Below are 17,342 nucleotides of genomic sequence, written 5' to 3'. Positions count from 1 at the left end.
AGACATACATATGATATATATATCGTGTGTGTATATATATATATACACACACACACACACACACAGCCAGCATATAACAACATATCGAGAGCCAGCATTGCTTAGTGCTTTGAGCACTGGACTATGACTCTGGAGACCAGGTCTGATTCCCAGCTCGGCCATGAAACCCACTGGGTGCCCTTGGCCAAGTCACACTCTCTCAGCCTCCTCAGGGGAAGGCCATGGCTCAAGAGTAGGGCATCCTGGGAACTGTAGTTTCGTGAGACATTTATTAGCCTTCTCTGTCAAGAGAAGGCTCTGGTGCCGCCACAATAAAAGACAATGCCCAGAAATTCCCTAGGAGCGAGCCAGGGAAGTTAAAGCGGTCTCAAACTGGGTTAATTCTGCAGTGTGTTTTGGACCAATGTGTGAAAAGGCGGCCGGAGGGAGGGGAGGCGGGGAGGAAGGAGTCACTCTGGAGCAGGGACCGCCCCGAAGGAGGCGGCGTGGGCCTTGTGGAGCCTCCCAAGATGGCTAGGCATGTTTTCCTCACGGGGCCGCCAGGTAACCTTTCCTTTCATCCACACTAGAGAAATAACCCGGTTTGGCAGCGCTTTAACTCTCTGTCTGTCTCTTTGCTATGGAATTCTGGGAGTTGGAGTTTGTTGTGGGCTCAGAGCGGAGCGGAGCTCCGCTCTGGGCCCCACAACCAACTCCAACTCCCAGAATTCCATAGCAGAGAGACAGACAAAGGCTAACGGCCCCCTTTCCTATCATTTATTGCTCTTGTTGTTATTGTTGTGTGCCCTTAAATCGTTTCCTGAGGGGAACCTATACTGGGGTTTTCTTGGCAAGTTTCCTCAGAGGAGGGTTGCCATGGCCTTCCGCTGAGGCTGAGAGAGTGTGACTCGTCGGGGTCCATGGCTTTGCAGGGATTCGAACCCTGGTCTCCAGAGTCATAGTCTAGCGCTTAAACCACTATCCCACGCTGGCTCTCTTGTGACCTACTGTATTGTGTGTGTGTTTAAATACGCAAACACACACACACACATTATATCCATCTATTGTGGGTGTGTATATGCACTCATCCCCCCATATTTCTGGCTTTGATATTTGAGGATTTGAGTAATGATGGGTTTGATTAATATGTCCTCTCTAGGAATATCTAGGTCCTCCAGTGTAACTCTGTGGTCAAACTAAAAGTTGCACTAAAAGATTCCTAGAGGGAACCCTCCACTAGGCCTTTGTAGCTCCTCCAGTGCAGTTCTATGGCCAGTGTCTGTTGGACGTTGACCACAGAGTTGCTCTGGAGGACCTAGAGATTCCTAGAGAGGTGTCCTCTCAGGGAAAAACATGGTGTTTTTGATATTTGCGGTTTTTCCATATTCACTGGGGTCTTGTGCCCCTAACCCTAGCGAATATGGAGGGACAAGTGCATGTGTATACACACACGCACACGTATACATATACACTTGATATATATCGAGAACCAGCATGGCTTAGTGGCTTGAGCATTGAGGTCACACACTCTCAGCCTCAGGGGAAGGCCATAGCAAACCTCCTCTGAACAACTCTTGCCAAGAAAACTCCATGATAGTGCCACTTTATGATCACTCTATGTTGGAAACAACTTGAAGGCACACAACACCAACAATATGACATACAGGCCCCTCTTTTTTGCGGGGGATCCATTCCAGACCCCCCCCCAACCCCCCCCCCCCCCAAAATTGCCAATTTTCAAGCCCCATTGGCTTGAATGGCAGCACTTGCCCAGGGGCACCATGAATGCCCCATTTTGTTCCCTCTGTTTGCCGCTGGCAAATACTCCCAAGTCTGCGAAAATGGAGGGCCGACTGTATATGACTTTTGGCCATAGCACTGGGGTTTCTGGAGCTGAGTTAGTGTGATTTGTCCAAGACCCCCACCACCACCACCGCCATCAGCACCAGTGGTTTCCATGGCCCACCAGGGATTCAAACCCTGGTCTCCAGAGTCATATAGTCCAATGCTCAAAGCACTGCCTGATGAACTTGGTGGGAGTAATGTAATTCTTCTGAGTAATGTGAATTCAGGCATTTCCCCCCGCAATATATTTTGGTCCTTGGGTACATTACATTTGAAAATTGGAGTGCTTTTTTGTAAACAAAAACAGGTTGTGATTTTCTTTGTGCTTGGGAATAGCTGTGTGTGTTGTGTTGTGTGCCTTCAAGTCCTTTCTAACTAATGGCAACCCTAATGCAATCCTATCAAGGGGTTTTCTTGGCAAGATTTGTTCAGTAGAGGTTTGCAATTGCCTTCCCCGAGGCTGAGAGAGTGTGACTTGCCCATGGCCACCCAGTGGCTTTCCATGGCTAAGCTGGAAATGAAACCCGTGTCTCCAGAGTCATAGTCCAACACTCAAACAACTATCCCACATTGGCTCTCTGCTTGGAAATATACCATATTTGAAATTGGAACTATTCCTGGGCTGGAAAGGTACAATTCTGTAAAATAATTTACTTGGCAAAAACATTATTTTGCTTTGCCTCTCATTGTTAGTGTCTTGGTCTTTGTGCAGAAGGACTACTTCGAGAACACACTGTTTCATCAACATTAGACTGTGGGACTTAATTTTTAAAAAATGATTTAGCATGTCAAATCTAAAGTGTGTACAATTATGAGCCAATTATCGTCCTATTTTATTGGAATAAATTGGATTTCTGAAAGTTTAAATTATGAGCTAAGGAAATAGTCATTTATCAGTGGCTGCTAATATATACAAGATGACAAGAATAGAGCTTTGGGTGAGGTTATATTAATAAGAAAAACTCTTATATTATGTTGCTTTCTCTGTGATGCAGAAATTGAGCTGATTGACCTCATTTATCACTTTTGCAGAAGGTCTTAATAGAAAGGGCAACCAAATACCTGGGCAGATGTTCTCATACTGTATTTTTATAGACTGTTCCTCTGATTCTTGGGAAATGATTCTTGGGAATGCATCCCAAAAATGAGGACAGATTTCTGTGTATTATTGCATTAAATGCTTGGAGGTTCCAAAGTCTTTTGTTTGCCAATCTTTTGTTTGCTGGATTTACCATTCCCCTTTTACTAAAGCAAATAAGGAAAGGTCCCTATCCACATCATTGTATGTAGAAGCATTTTCCAGGTGGATGTGGCCATCATGTGTCTTTCCATTCCCATATTGTGTTTTTTGACGTGATAGGTGAGCTGCACACAGAAGCCTATAATATGGTTCTAGTGTATGGAGCAAATTCTGCACTGTACATCCAGTACAGGCTGCCCCTGGGAGGTCACTTTGGATGTCATATCCATTGTGACAGTGATATATTACTGTTTGTATGGGATATGGGATACTGGTGCCATAATGAGGCCTTTTGTGTTACAGGCATTGGGAAAACAACATTGATCCAGAAAGCCACCGAAATTTTAAAATCCTCCGGTCTCCCTATTGATGGATTTTACACAGAGGAAGTAAGAGAAGGTGGCCGGAGAATAGGCTTTGATGTTGTCACTCTGAGTGGAAAAAGAGGAATTCTCTCTAGAGTTGGGTATGATCTTTAAACAATACTTTCCTTGTGGAATGCATATTTGCCCTTTTAAGGCCACTGTTTTCTATGTTCAAAGGCACTTAGAACAGCATGGTCAGGTGGAAAAGAGGATGGCTCCTGGCACTTTTAATAGATATTTGGAAGAAGGTCTTTAAACAGTGTAGTTGTCATGACAATCTACCTCCTGAAATTTTCTCTTTTGTTTTTGTGTGTACCTTCAAGTCATTTCTGACTTATGAGGACCATAAGGCGAATGTCTCATACGGTTTCTTAGCGAGATTTGTTCTAAGATTTGTTTGTCTTTGCCTTTCTCTGAGGCCAAGAAAGTGAGGCTTGCCTACAACCAGTGGCTGAGCAGGGATTTGAACCCTGGTCTCCAGAGTAGTAGTCCGGTGCTGAAACCACTATACCATGTTGGCTTTTCTGTAGCAGAACTAAATCTGCAAAAACCCTGCCCTGTTTATATCTGGCTACCCAAAGCTGAAGTCATATGTGCAGCTGAAAAGGTGAATGAAATTTTGAAATCACCATTTGTTGAACATTAACATGGATGCATTGACATGTTGATACCAAGATAGTAAATGACAGGCAAAGGAGGGGGGTGGTTACTCTTCATCATGATGTGCAGTCCAAATGGTTAGGAAATCTACACTTGACTCCAAATTAAGAATTATAGCAAGCTTTTATTCTATGGACAGCTGGGCAAACTTCACTTCTTGGTCTATTGCCTTAGGGCCAACATCTGTCCTATAGCATAGTGCTCCAAGTAGACACCACTTTTCACCTTTGTCATGATTAATTATGATACCTTGTGCATATTCTAGACATGACCGAGATATTAGCAGCTGTCTGGAGCATCTAACCATGTGTGTGTGTGTGGGGGGGGGGGGGAGGGTGTCATTACAAAGGGGATAGAAAGCATTGTGGCAAGCCAACTCCTGATTTTGACATGCTTTACAGGGCCTAGGGTTACATGTTAAGGAGGAACATTTTAGAAAGTTCATTGTTTCTTATTGCAGTATTGAATTTTTATTGCTTACTTTCTTTCTTCAGCTGTGATCTCTCAACAGCAAGGCGTGAATATCGTGTTGGGCAATATGTAGTGGACCTGGTATCCTTTGAACAGTTGGCTCTTCCTTTGTTGAGAAATGTGAGTGACATATTGGGACTTGGTGGGTTTGGGTGAATAGAATGTGGTTGCAAATTCTTAGTGAAATGAAAATGTATTTTTGATTTTGAGAGGCTTGTACATATATAGTGTAGTGGTTCTTTCACAATGGTGTGATTGTGTCTCATTCTTTAGGTGATGTATTCTCTTGTCTTATAAGATTTTCAAACTGACCTTTGGGGAAATTTAGAACCGTGTGTGTGTGTGTCTGTCTGTGTAATCTTGTTACTTCATTTAATGGACTCAAGAAGCAGATCTTTGGAAATATCTGTTTCTACTTTTCCTTTATTGTATAGCTTTTGCAATAAAGTTATCATTTTTATACCCCACTTTTCATCCAGAATTGGTATCAAGCCAGTTTCGAGCAATCTTAGCTACAACAAAAAGGAATAAATGGAGACAGCAGTCTTTTCTTACCCTTGGCAGTTGATGATATAATTAAGGTTATACATTAAACTTTCCTAAGTGTGGGGCAGCAAACATTTTGGATTATAGTTCCCACAGCACCGTCCTTTTATCAGTGCCATCCTGGGATGATGGGAACCCTTTAGAAAGAGAGGAAAGAGATGGAATCTCAACCTGAATGGTCCTTATCACATGGAGGGTTTTGCAACTCTGATCTGAAGCCACTGCGGGTCCAACCATGTGAATTCACGTTAAAACGTGAAGTATTATCTCATGGAATTGCTTTCTATGGGGGGGTCGTTCCGAGGTGGATCCACAGTCAATCCAAAGTGACTCCTGATTTTTGTGAATTCGGTAACAAGCGAATTCTCAAAAATTGTTTCCAGGCTCACTTTGATTTCAATCCAAATTGGTCAGGTGTGGAATGCAACTTTGCTTCCATCCTGGTACACCCCCCCAAACCCCCAAGGTCCCACATTTTCCATGATGCTGCACTGCAATTTTGCTCCATTTGCTTCCGGTACTCCTTCAAGAACGGAGGTTGCATAATATTTCTTTAATAATAATAATAATGGAGAACAAGGCACTGCAAAATAATAATAATAATAATAATAATAATAATAATAATAATAATAATAATTTATTAGTTTGCTGAGGCACCAGAGCTCTCTGGCAGAGAAGGCTCAATGTCTCATGACACTACAGTTCCCAGAATTCCATAGCACTGAGCCAGTACAGTTAAAGTGGTGTCAAACCGAATTATTTCCCCAGTGTGGATGCAATCTAAGAGAAGGCAACTATTACAAAGGGAAGGAGAGTGGATTGGATTCAGGGAGGTGGTACTTTAGGGAGCATGGAGAATAAGGGAAACCGGATAATTTCTGCAATCCTCCAAAATGAGTCTCCTTCAGATCCAAAGGATTTACTTCCAGGTAAACCTTCAGTTTCTACACTGATTATTTTGCAGTGAAAAAATATTATTATTATTATTATTATTATTAAGGAAATATTATTAATAATACTAAAATTGTCTTTCACTGCAAAATAATAATAATAATAATAATAATAATAATAATAATAATAATATTACCAGTGATACGTTTGGATGAAGCAGAGGGCATGCAGGGATATGTGACATTCTCTATCATTCATGTGAGGCTAGCATTCACGTGAAAGTGGAACCAGGAAGTGGCCCCCTTCTTCACCTCGGAAGTGCAAAGGTTCGCAATGCGTTCAGAGCCCCACTGAGCATGTGCAAGGGTGCCAATTCAAATTGGTGACTCCGCATGGTATATACTGGTGGAGTAATTCAATGTGCACTCACTCCACTTTGACTCAGGAATGACCACAATTTCGTTCTTTACGTGTGATAATTCATCAGGTGAATTGCCTTGGATTCAAATTGACTCTGCTTCCCCTTCACTTCAAATTGGCTCTGGATTGGAGTTCCAGTTTCACGTGTGATAAGGGCCAGTGATAGTAAAGATGTAAGGCAGTTTGCTAGTGGGAGACCCAGTTGATTGACAGAAGACCATCTACTTGCTCCTCTGCTTTGTTGGATATGATTCACTTCTGTAATTTCCCCCCTTTTTTAAAGCAGAGAATACTTCAGTAATATCCCTCCTTTTTATGAACTCAGAAAATACCGTATTAGTGTAGAAAACATTTTTTTAAAAATCAGATGTGAATCCTAAAACACTTTGTGATGCTGCTCAGAAACTAAAATGAAACTAAAATGTACAAATGTATACATTCACTTAAATTACTGTGGTTTTGTTCTCATGCAGCACCATTTAGGCTTTAGGTAAACATGGCCTAAAATACATGGGCCAAATAAAGTGGCTTCCGGCTGCTTTAGGGGCATGGCGTTCAGATGGCACATTATTATTATTATTATTATTATTATTATTATTATTATTATTATTAACCTTTATTTATAAAACGCTGTAAATTTACACAGTGCTGTACATACAATCTTTTTAATTGGACGGTTCCCTGCCCTAAGGCTTACAATCTAAAAAAGACAACGACACAAAAGGAGAAGGGGAAGGGGATGAGGGCCAACAGTTCTTCTCTACCTCTGAGGCCTGGATCAGGGGAGATGGACTGGAGGAAGGACATAGCAATACAGGAAATGATTCAATAAAACAGGCAACAAAGGAACATCAAATAGAAAGCGACAGTTATGCAATGGCTGGGAACGCTTCTCTGAACTGGATGGTCTTCAACTCTGTTTTGAAGCTGGTTAAACAAGTGATGGCTCTTGCTCGTGGGGGAAGAAGGTTCCAGGAGTGAGGGGCAGCGAGTGAAAAGGGGTGAATTCGAGATGGGGCAGAGAAAATCCTGGGCTGAGACAGCAGACCTTGACTACCTGAACGGAGGGCCCGAGTGGAAAAGTGAGGAGAAAGAAGGTCTGATAAGTAAGGAGAGGCCAGCCCATGGAGGGCTTTAAATGTCAAAGCACCTGGAAGCCATGCTGAGGATGTGTTTACGGGGTAGGAACTGGACCTTTTAGGAGCAGATTAAATCCACTCCTGCCAGCAGCTCATTTGGGATTGTGGCAGTGGCCCGTTTGGGAAGCAGACTGTGCGGTTGCTGCAGTCTTGGTGCGATGAGGGCTGGGGCGGCCACATGCAGCTCCTTCTGGGCTGTGTGCTTCAGCCTCATGTGTTCAACTATATGACCACTAAATGAAACATCTTGTGCCCTGTGTATTTTGTGGTGTATCGTTTATCCAACAGAATTTCCAGTTGGCCTTGACTTTTGGTGACCTTATGAACAAGAGGTTTCCGAAAGCCCTGGTCATCAATCAGGGCAATGATTTCCTTAATTGAGTAAATCAATTTGTTACGCGCTTTCCCTCTTTTCCCACTGTCTTACACTTTCCTGAGCTTTGTTATCTATTCCAGTGAGTTGTACCATCTGATATATGTACAAAAGCCTCAGTTTAGTCATTTTGTCTTACTATGAGAACTTAGGCTTGATTTGCACTTTGATCCATTTATCATTTTGGGGAAAAGGCGGGATATAAATCCAATAAATATTTGTCTTTTTGTTAGTCCTCAGTGCTAGTAAATATCTCTTCCAGCACCATATTTCTATTGTGTTGATTTTCTTCCCGTCAGCTTCTTCACAATGTAACTTTCACAACCATATATAGAAAATCGAAATAATGTAGCCCAGATGACTGGAATTTAGTGATATATCTTTCATTTGAGGAACTTGCCTAGTTCCTTCATAGCTGCTCTTCCAAGTCCTTATCTTCTTCTGGTTTCTTGATTACTGATTCCATTTTGATTTGACTATATCAATGTGTTCATCACCTGCTTTATGTTGTGTAAATAATTTGTGGTCATTACTTTTGTTTTCTTAATATTGAGTTGTAAACCTCTTTTGAAATTTTCTTCCTTAACTTTAATCAGACATCATTCCAAGTCTTTGCTATTTTCTCTTAGTATTGTAATATGGTGGCATCTGTATATCTTGTTGGTGTTCCTTCTTTTTACAATATGTTCTGTAAATAAATTAAGCAGATAGGATGATAATATGTAGCTTTATCTGACCCTCTTGACAATTGCAAACTATTCTGTTTGTCTGTATTCGGTCCTCACAGTGGGCTCTTGTCCAAAGTGTGTGTGTGTATTCTTTATTAATATTAAAACAAATAAATAATGTGAAGTCGAAGGCTTTCATGGCTGGCATCTATAGCTTTTTGTGGGTTTTTTGGGCTATTTCGCCATGTTCTAGAACATGCTGGTGAAATGTCAGGGATAAACTCTTCTAGAACATGGCCACATAGCCTGAAAAACCTACAAAAAACTAAAACTAAAATAACATTTGTACTATACATTCTTACGCAAGATGAACCTTCTGTTTACATTTTCTCTGTTTTACATCTTCTTATCCTTAGCTGCTGTCAGATTGGAAATCTTGTGTAATTTCCATTTCTCTTAGAATAATCCAGAATTTTTCATTATCTACAAAGGGGCTTTGCTGTAATCTATAAAGCGCAAATTGGTTATCTTCTGAAATTTTTGTGTGTGCTCCATTAGCCAATTCAGGTTTGCTGTATGAACTGTAGGACTTCCTGCTTTTATTATTCAACCTTGGATGTCCAGTATTTCTTTTTCCGTATATGGTAAAGACTTTGCTGTAAAATCTTGATCATCATTTTACTTGCATGGCAGACTAATGGAATGGTCTAGCGGTTAGTACACTTCCTTGGATCCCCTTTCTTGAGGACTGAGGTTTTGTTTTCCTTATTCGTTGCCAGATTTATGATAGAGTTTGAATGCATTCTGCCTCTACTTTTAAAAACATCTCTGTTGGTATGTCATCTTTTCCTGGTGATTTATTTCTTCCAGGTGGTTTGAGGGCAGCTTCCAGTTCTCTTGCTAAAATTATAGATCCTGCATGAAAAGGTTCTACTTTGAAGGAATCTGTTGTTCCTTCATCACCATTGTATTGCTTCCATTACCTTTGTCATGATTATATAATATGGTTCCCTGTTTATAATTCAACATCCCTACTCTTGATTTAAATTGTTCTTTGATTTTTTGGATCTTGTAGAAGTCTCTTATTTTATCTTGTATGTTGTCTTTGTCTGCTTGATTATTAGAATGATTCTTTTTCTACACACACACACACTTGAGCAGTTTTGTTCAGAATTCTAGCTTTATTTCTATCAGCTTTACTTTTGTGGCTCACTTGTCCTTAACTGTTTGAAAAATTTCATTTGTTAGCCAGTGAGGCTTTTCATTTTGGCTACAGATAATGTCCTTTTGCACTCATGCCTAACAATATCTCTGTCTGCTGTCTCATGTTCTTCTGGTTCATACAGTTAGGCTTAGTATTGCAAATCTGTTCTTTATATGGTCTTAAATTATACAGGAATATTCTTTAGATTGTATTTTGGCACTCTGGTATGATTTAGTGTACTTTTAAAAATCTTTCTATTAATTTTTGATACCAGCAGTTAATGGTCTTGACTTAATCTGCCCCTAGGCTTGCTTTTGCAGACATGATGGAACTTCTTCATCTTCTGCTTCTAGTTATGTAGCCAGTTTCTGTATTGCCCATTTGGTGACATCTACATATATAGTAATCTGTTCGGTTGCCTGAAGAACATGTTGCAATGTACAAACTGTTGGCATCACAGAATTTGATAAGTCACTTTCTTTTTCCATGTCTTGATTCTAGGTTGAATTCCCTGATGATTTTAGGTTCTGCTGTGTTTCCTGATTTTACATTTCTGTCATCTGTGATTATCAACATTTTCTTTTTTAGTGTGTTGATCAATTTCCTCCTAGAGGTTATCACAGAATCATTCAGTTTCTTCCTCTTTGGCCTCTTTAGTTGGAGCATGAACATGGACTGCTTTTATTGATACATTTTTTGTAAAGACTTATTGGTATTATTCAGTCATACTTTGCATTATATCCTTCGACTGCTCTTACTACCTCTTTCCTCACTATTAATGCTCCTGTTTTTTTGTAAGATTATCAAGACTATAATACTGTGTAATTATCTGATTGACAATTCCAGTCTACATTAGCTTTCTCTCTCCAAGTATTGCAATGTTTATTATATATTCCATTTCTTGTTTTATATTTTCTGACTTACCCTGTTTCATGGAAGAACCTCTTTACTGTAAGAGGTGTTAGACAGTGGAATGGACTGCCTTGGAGGGCAGTAGGTTCTCCTTCTTTGGAGATTTTTTAAACAGACATCTCTCAGGAGTACTTTAGTTATAGATTCCTAGGTGGCAGGGGCTTAGAAGCATATGTTCTTGTGCTTCTCCTACTACATATTCCTGTTATATGCACTGTGATGCTTTGAATTTTTCTTTCACCTCTGAACATGTTAGCAGATTAATGTCATTTTTCTGCTTGAGCCCAGTTGTGACATTAGACACAGCATTTCATATTTTTCCTTCACTCTGCCACTATAGCTGGTTGAATGCACTCTGACCTGGGAGTCTTATCTTACAACATTATTTCTTGCTTCATTTTGGATTGACTCATCTTTGAGTTTTCAAGGTAGAAGCTATTCAGGAGTGATTTACCAGTACCTCCTTCAGTTCAGTACTAACAAGAATTAAAGTGCCATTACCATTGCCTCTGCCAGTGTCGCCTCCCACTATTACTACTGCTCAGTAGCATTGTTTCTGGGGCTTTCTGCTGCCCTCACCATTGAAACTATCAGTTCTCTTTTATTGATTTGGCCATTATGCCATGAAGATATGTTTGGCACATTTAATCTGGGTTCTCAGCAAAAACTTGCCTGGATTAGGAGCCCCTACCAGTAGCAGTGCTGTTGTGCCAGTATAGCTTTTGGCCTCCTGGGAGCATGTAGTTCCATCACCACAGAAAGATACTGCCATGGTACACTTCTCCATGGCAGAAGCCCATTGAGCTTATGTAGAAAAAAATAATACAGTGGGCCCTTGGTATCCCCTGGGGTTTGGTTCCAAGACCCACCAATAGATACCAAAATCTATAGATGCTCAAGTCCCAGTGCATACCATGGCATAGTGAAATAGTGTCCCTTATATAAAATAGCAAAAATTGTTTTTAGAAATTTATATTTTAAAAAATATTTTCAAGCTGTGACTAGTTGAATCTGTGGATATGGAGGATCGACTGCCCAAATATGTCTTCATCTTGGCAAGACTTTACTAAGGCATTTTCTCTGGTTTTTCTTTGCTCATAAAATAATCATAGCTATTTAGCAGTAGTGTAATAAATGGCTTAGACAGTAGGATAAAACCTGGAGGGCGAAATAATATGTGTTTAGCTAGCATCTGTCAACAGTTATTTCTCTAGGTGCAGGGTCATGTATTTAGACAAACTAGCACAATAGTTAAGGACTTGTGGCGGGGTGGGGGGGGACACCAAAATATAGAAGTCGTTTATTGTTATTGTAAGGCACTTACTGGATATTATTGAACACAATGTTAATACACAACAAGGAAACAAAGGTATAGGGACATATCGGGAAACAATTTGCTGCTGAAAGTCTTTGAAGTAGCAATATAGTGGTTGAGATTTTACTAATTATTATTATTATAATTATTCTTTATTTATATAGCGCTGTAGATTTGCACTAATAATTTTTTAGGAGTTAAATGTTGGTCTGCAGGCCTCTACATACTCCGTTGTTGTTATTGTTGTTGTGTGTCTTTAAGTCATTTCCAACTTGTGGTCTCCTTAAGGCAAACCTATCATGAGGTTTTCTTGTCAAGATTTATTCACAGGAGGTCTGCCATTGCCTTCCCTTGAGGCTGAGAGCATGTGAGTCACCTAGTGGGAATCAAACCCTGGTCTCCAGAGTCTTAGTCCAACACTCAAACCATTAAGCCATACTTCATTTTAGTTAGTCCTACTGACCTCAATATGATTTCTGAGTATACATGCATAACACTGCAATGTTCATTAACAATGGACTCTTGATATTACACAACAGGGGCATAAACCTTTGTTGCTAATTAATATTAGCAAAAGAATATATAGCATGGGACAGATAAATTTCTTGCAACAATAACATGTCAAAATAATTTATTTCAGGTGTTGGGTCACTGCATAATTTGATTTGATTGCAAAATAACATGAAAATATGTCTTACAGAACCTTCTTTATGCTCTCTCAGATATAAACCCTGCTGAGTTCAGTGTAGTTTACTTTGAAGTAAGTACAGTCGACTCTCAATATTCACGGTCTTGAGACTCATGGTTTCGATTATTTGCGAGTTCAAGGTTGCTAATGCAGGCATTCCTCCTCCCTTTCCTTGCCTGATCTCTCGTTGGAAGCCCAGGGAGAGATCAGGAGGCAAAGGCAGGAGGTGCCTTGCCTCCCCAAGACCCTTCTCCTCCTTGATCCCCTCCCTGGGCAGCCCAAGGAGAGGATCGGGGAGGAAAAGAGTCTCAGAGTGTCCAAGGCACCTCTTGCCTTCTCCTCTCTGATCCTCTCCTTGGGAGGCCCAGGGAGAGGATTGGGGAGGCAAAGGGGGGCCAAGGCACATCTTCTCCTCCCCATCTTCTACTTGGGATGCCCAGGGAGAGGATTGGGGAGGCAAAGGGGGGGCTAAGGCACTTCTTGCCTTCTCTTACCCATCCTCTCCTTGGGATGCCCAGGGAGAAGATCGGGGAGACAAAGGATCTCGGAGGGACCAAGGCACCTCTTGCCTTCTCTTCCCCATTATCTCCCTGGGCTGCCCAAGGAGAGGATGGGGAGCAGAAGGGGCAGGGGGCCAATTAAAGGGACGGGAAGGTGAGGAAAAAAGTGTGCACTCCTGCTCCTCTTCCCCTGCTTACCCTTAACTGGCTTCTAAGTGGGGGGTGGAGTTATTTGTGATTTTTCCATATTCGTGCAGGTCTCATTACCCTAACCCCCGTGAATATGGAGGGAGAACTGTAGATACAGGATACCATCTTTAAATGTTCACCTAAGCGGTATCATTTTAGAAGGCTTAAGACTGTCAATTTATAGTTATGAGACATGATAGTAAAACTTGTAAAGATATTGCTTAATTAAAAACTATTTATACCTGCATCAAAATCAAAACACAGGCGTGGTACAGACTGTCCTTTTGCGCCGTGCTGGTGCCGATTGTAGGGTTGGGGACTGCGCGACAACCATATGGTCCCTAACCTTAGCATGGTACGGTGGCATAACAATCGTGGCGTTCCGTGTACACGGGCACCGCCATTGTGACATAAGCACAATGTGCGTACATCGCAAGTGCACCATTGGTGCACTCATGATGTCCACTCTGCAGCACCAAAAGAACCTGGTTTTTCCAGGTTCTTTTTAATCCTGAGGGAAGCCAAATAGTTTGGCAGCTGCGGCTTCCCTCTGGAGGGAATTATGCTGCTGGCAGGCTGTCCTTTTGGGGTGGTCTGTCCCACGCCACAGTCACAATAGTAATCTGGGTATAAATCATTTAAAAATAATCTTCATATTCAACATAGACCAACGTTGGACTGGAACTTAAGAGCACATGGTTCTAATTTTCACTCAACCATGAAATTTGGTAGGTGGCTTAGGGTTATTCATTTTCTCTTTCAGCCTTGTTATCCTATTGCACAGGATAAAATAGGATAAAAAGGAGGATAAAATAGGGAGGACAGTCATATATGTTTTCAGCTTGTTGAAGAAAAGTGGGACATAAATGTAGCAAGTAAGTAAATCAATACTGTGATTTCAGGGCAGATCACTTGAATACCTACCTAAGGGGAGGGGGGAGGTTATGTATAGTTTCAAAATGATAAAGGGCCATCTTGGACTAAAGCAGATAGATCTTGGACAAGATTCCTTGAGTGAAAGGACTGTCAGAAGGGCGTTCCTTAAAGCTATGGTTATCAGCTTTTGATCATAACAGTGTTTTGGATGTCAGCTCCCAGAATCCATCATCATTGGCTATGCTGGTGGAGGCTTCTGGTGTTGAAATACAGAACAACTAGAAGATCAAAAGTTGAGAAGCCTTATCCTAAAGGTGTCAAGTGTTATGGGAGCTTCCATAGAATGAAGTGCTTTCTTGAGGTATGCTAGATCAAGGTCTGTGCAAGACTCTTTGCATCCTTACTAAGGCATAAGTCTAATTGAAATCAGTTACACTGACCTGTGAGTAAAAGTGCTTAGGCTCACCTTGGCAAAGACCCATACCAGAACTGTGAATTGTACCCAGAAGAGAAAATGGGAGGTGGTGCAGTTTCATGATTGTTTGTAATCGTTTAACTGTGGGGTTGTAAACTGCTAAAAAAACCCAGGGTTTAACCAGTCATAAAGCAAGATTATGTCCTGTTTCCTGTTTATTTCTGTCTCAGTTTCCTCTTGTCCTAACTGGTGGGTTTTTTCCAGATAACCTTCATCCTTAAAGAGAGAGAGAAGCCAAGATAGACTCTGACAATCACACAAAGTAGAGGAGGGAAATCCCTGGGGGTCTAAGGAATAAATTGTTGTCTCGGAGGATTTACCATAGGCTGTATCACTCCCAGAAAACCTAAGGAACCCAAAGGAAACCTGAAGTGTCTGGAAGTCCATTTTCAGTTTTGTATTCTTCTATTGTGGGCAGTGGAGGTGGACCTCTCACCTGAGTTTAAAGGAAATATCAAATTTTGTACTTCTGCAGTAGAGTAACTGGCAGCTTGTGGGTATTTTGTACAGGCAGTGCTGCTATTGTCCTGGCTAGTAGCTGCCATTCAGGAAATATGAGAGAGCCGTGTATTTATTTTTTTATTTTTTTATTTTTTATTTCCTTCCTGCCCTTTATCTAGACATTTCAAAGTCAGGTACAAACCATAAAATCAATTTTCACACAAGTATAAACAATTCATCTTAATTAACACAGAATAAAACAAGACAGAAGACAAACTGTATAGTCTAATAGCCCAGAAGCAAGCCACGATTATTGGGACAAAAATACTTAGGTAAACAGCTAGGTCTGAACATGGCACTAGAATAAGGCCAAGATTGGCTCCAGTCAGGCCTTCACAGGAAAGAAGGCTCTCTTCTGTGTCTTGCCCCCAATGGAGGAATGCAGAGAAAGGCTTCCATAGCAGATCTCAGCAATCAAACCAGGTGAATACAAAAGGAGAGGCATCCCTGAAATATCATGGTTTAAAACCATTTAGAGTTTTAAATGTAATCACCAGCTCCTTGAAGTCAGATTGAATGTGTATTGACACCAGTCCAAATCCTTTGTATATTTCAATTTTTCTTGTAAAGTATTTTTCAAAGAAACATTCTCTTGCACTTGATCCATTTGTATTATGTAGCTGTAGAATAATGACTGACTTCATCTATAAATTTGTTCATTTTTTTGGTGAGCACTTTAATCAGGTACGTGTTTTTTCTCACAGGCTGATCTTGGCAGTAGTGCAGTGAAAAGGGTCTGTGTAATTGACGAGATTGGTAAAATGGAGCTCTTCAGCCAGTCATTTATTCAAGCTGTCCGTCAAATGCTGAGTGGATCAGGAATTGTGATGCTTGGAACCATCCCAGTGCCTAAAGGAAAGCTCCTGGGGATTGTGGAGGAGATTAGGACTAACAAGGAAGTGAAGGTCTTCACTGTAAGTAGCTGATATGCACTTTTAGAATAGCTGCTTAGCCCAGCTTAGACTTTGATTGAATATCTATTTTAATTTTGAACAAGTTTTTATAATGAAAAATAAAATCAAAAGGCTTTATTTGGGGGTAAAATGCAACTTTTAAGAGTATCAAAGGCAGAGATCCACTTTAACATTGGAGGTTATCCCACCAGCAAGCAGTGTAGTTATATGGAGGCAAAAATGACAGCATTGCTCACCTAATTAGAATTCTGCCTCCCCGTCCCTGAAGTTTTCCTTCTGTCCTCAAATTTCTACTGCTGCAGTAATTTAAAATGTCCTCTATGGATTGAGAAGTTTAGTTCAGGCTTCCATAGTTAAAGGGCAGGAAAAGTTACCTAAGGAGTACAAACGCAACAGAAATAAGAGTTCTATGTGTGAATTATTTTCAGTGTCTCATGGGCGGGTTATAGACCGCCCATTTGGGGCGGTCTGGACCCCCCCCTTTCCCCGGAGTATCGGGGCCTCAGCGGCCAGAACGGCAGCCGCTGAGGCCCCGATCCGCCGCTTTTCAGGCTGCGGGGAAGCAGCAAAACGCCTCCCCTTTCTCTTTTAGTCCGCTGGGCGCAGCTGTCTGAAGGCTGCGCCCAGCGGACTAAACCAGGAAGGAGCTCCGAAACGGAGCTCTTTCCTGCTCCGTGTTCAGGGCGTACTAAGTGCCCTGGCGTGGAGCAAGGACGTCACATCCGCGCCGCCCCATCTAGAGGCGGCGCGGCCATGACGTCCTCACGGCGGCGGCCGTATGGAAGGGCCGCCGCCGTTTAGTGCATGACGAGCACGCACTAGCGTTAGGGCGGTGCGGAAGCACCGCCCTTTTGTAACCCTAGTGCATGCTCATCACGCACTAAGGTGCCGGTCTGTAACCGGCCATAGTATACAATACTAGAAATTTGGGGACTGAAGGAAAATTTCATTGTGGAGCTGGAATTTTTAGTGGGGAGCAAACAACAATTGAGTGTGGTGAAGGGCCTCCTCATTCACACAAGCTTTAAAGGTATACAAGTACTTGTTCAACCAAGAATTGTGCAAACCTAGTGTCTTTTTTCTTTTACTGGCCTCTACTTTCATTATGATTTCCATTTGGGTGACCAAATATATAGATCTATGTTTTTTTAACATGGTGTGGAGAGCTGGT

The 17,342-nt window shown here is 41.4% G+C and overlaps 1 protein-coding gene across 7 annotated transcripts in view; it reads left to right on the top strand.

Annotated features, from left to right (window-relative positions):
- The first annotated feature begins 340 nt into the window (after nucleotides 1-340).
- NTPCR (nucleoside-triphosphatase, cancer-related) overlaps nucleotides 341-17,342 on the top strand; it is a 31,403-nt gene continuing 14,401 nt past the window's right edge. For 6 of the 7 annotated variants that reach the window (XR_016281730.1, XR_016281732.1, XR_016281729.1 and 3 more), the window contains exons 1-4: nucleotides 341-543; nucleotides 3,368-3,530; nucleotides 4,584-4,680; nucleotides 15,962-16,171. Coding sequence is in view for 3 of the 7 variants with exons in the window: in XM_089529908.1 (XP_089386034.1) it covers nucleotides 510-543; nucleotides 3,368-3,530; nucleotides 4,584-4,680; nucleotides 15,962-16,171 (504 nt within the window). In the remaining 4 variants the exon portion in view is untranslated. The remainder of the gene's footprint in view (nucleotides 544-3,367; nucleotides 3,531-4,583; nucleotides 4,681-15,961; nucleotides 16,172-17,342) is intronic. The other variant, XM_089529907.1, reaches the window with a different exon arrangement.

This window comes from Sceloporus occidentalis, unplaced genomic scaffold (genome assembly GCF_023333645.1).
Source record: "Sceloporus occidentalis isolate IW3139 unplaced genomic scaffold, rSceOcc1.0.p SCAF_6, whole genome shotgun sequence".
NCBI lineage: Eukaryota > Metazoa > Chordata > Lepidosauria > Squamata > Phrynosomatidae > Sceloporus > Sceloporus occidentalis.
This window is presented reverse-complemented; position numbering and strand designations above follow the sequence as displayed.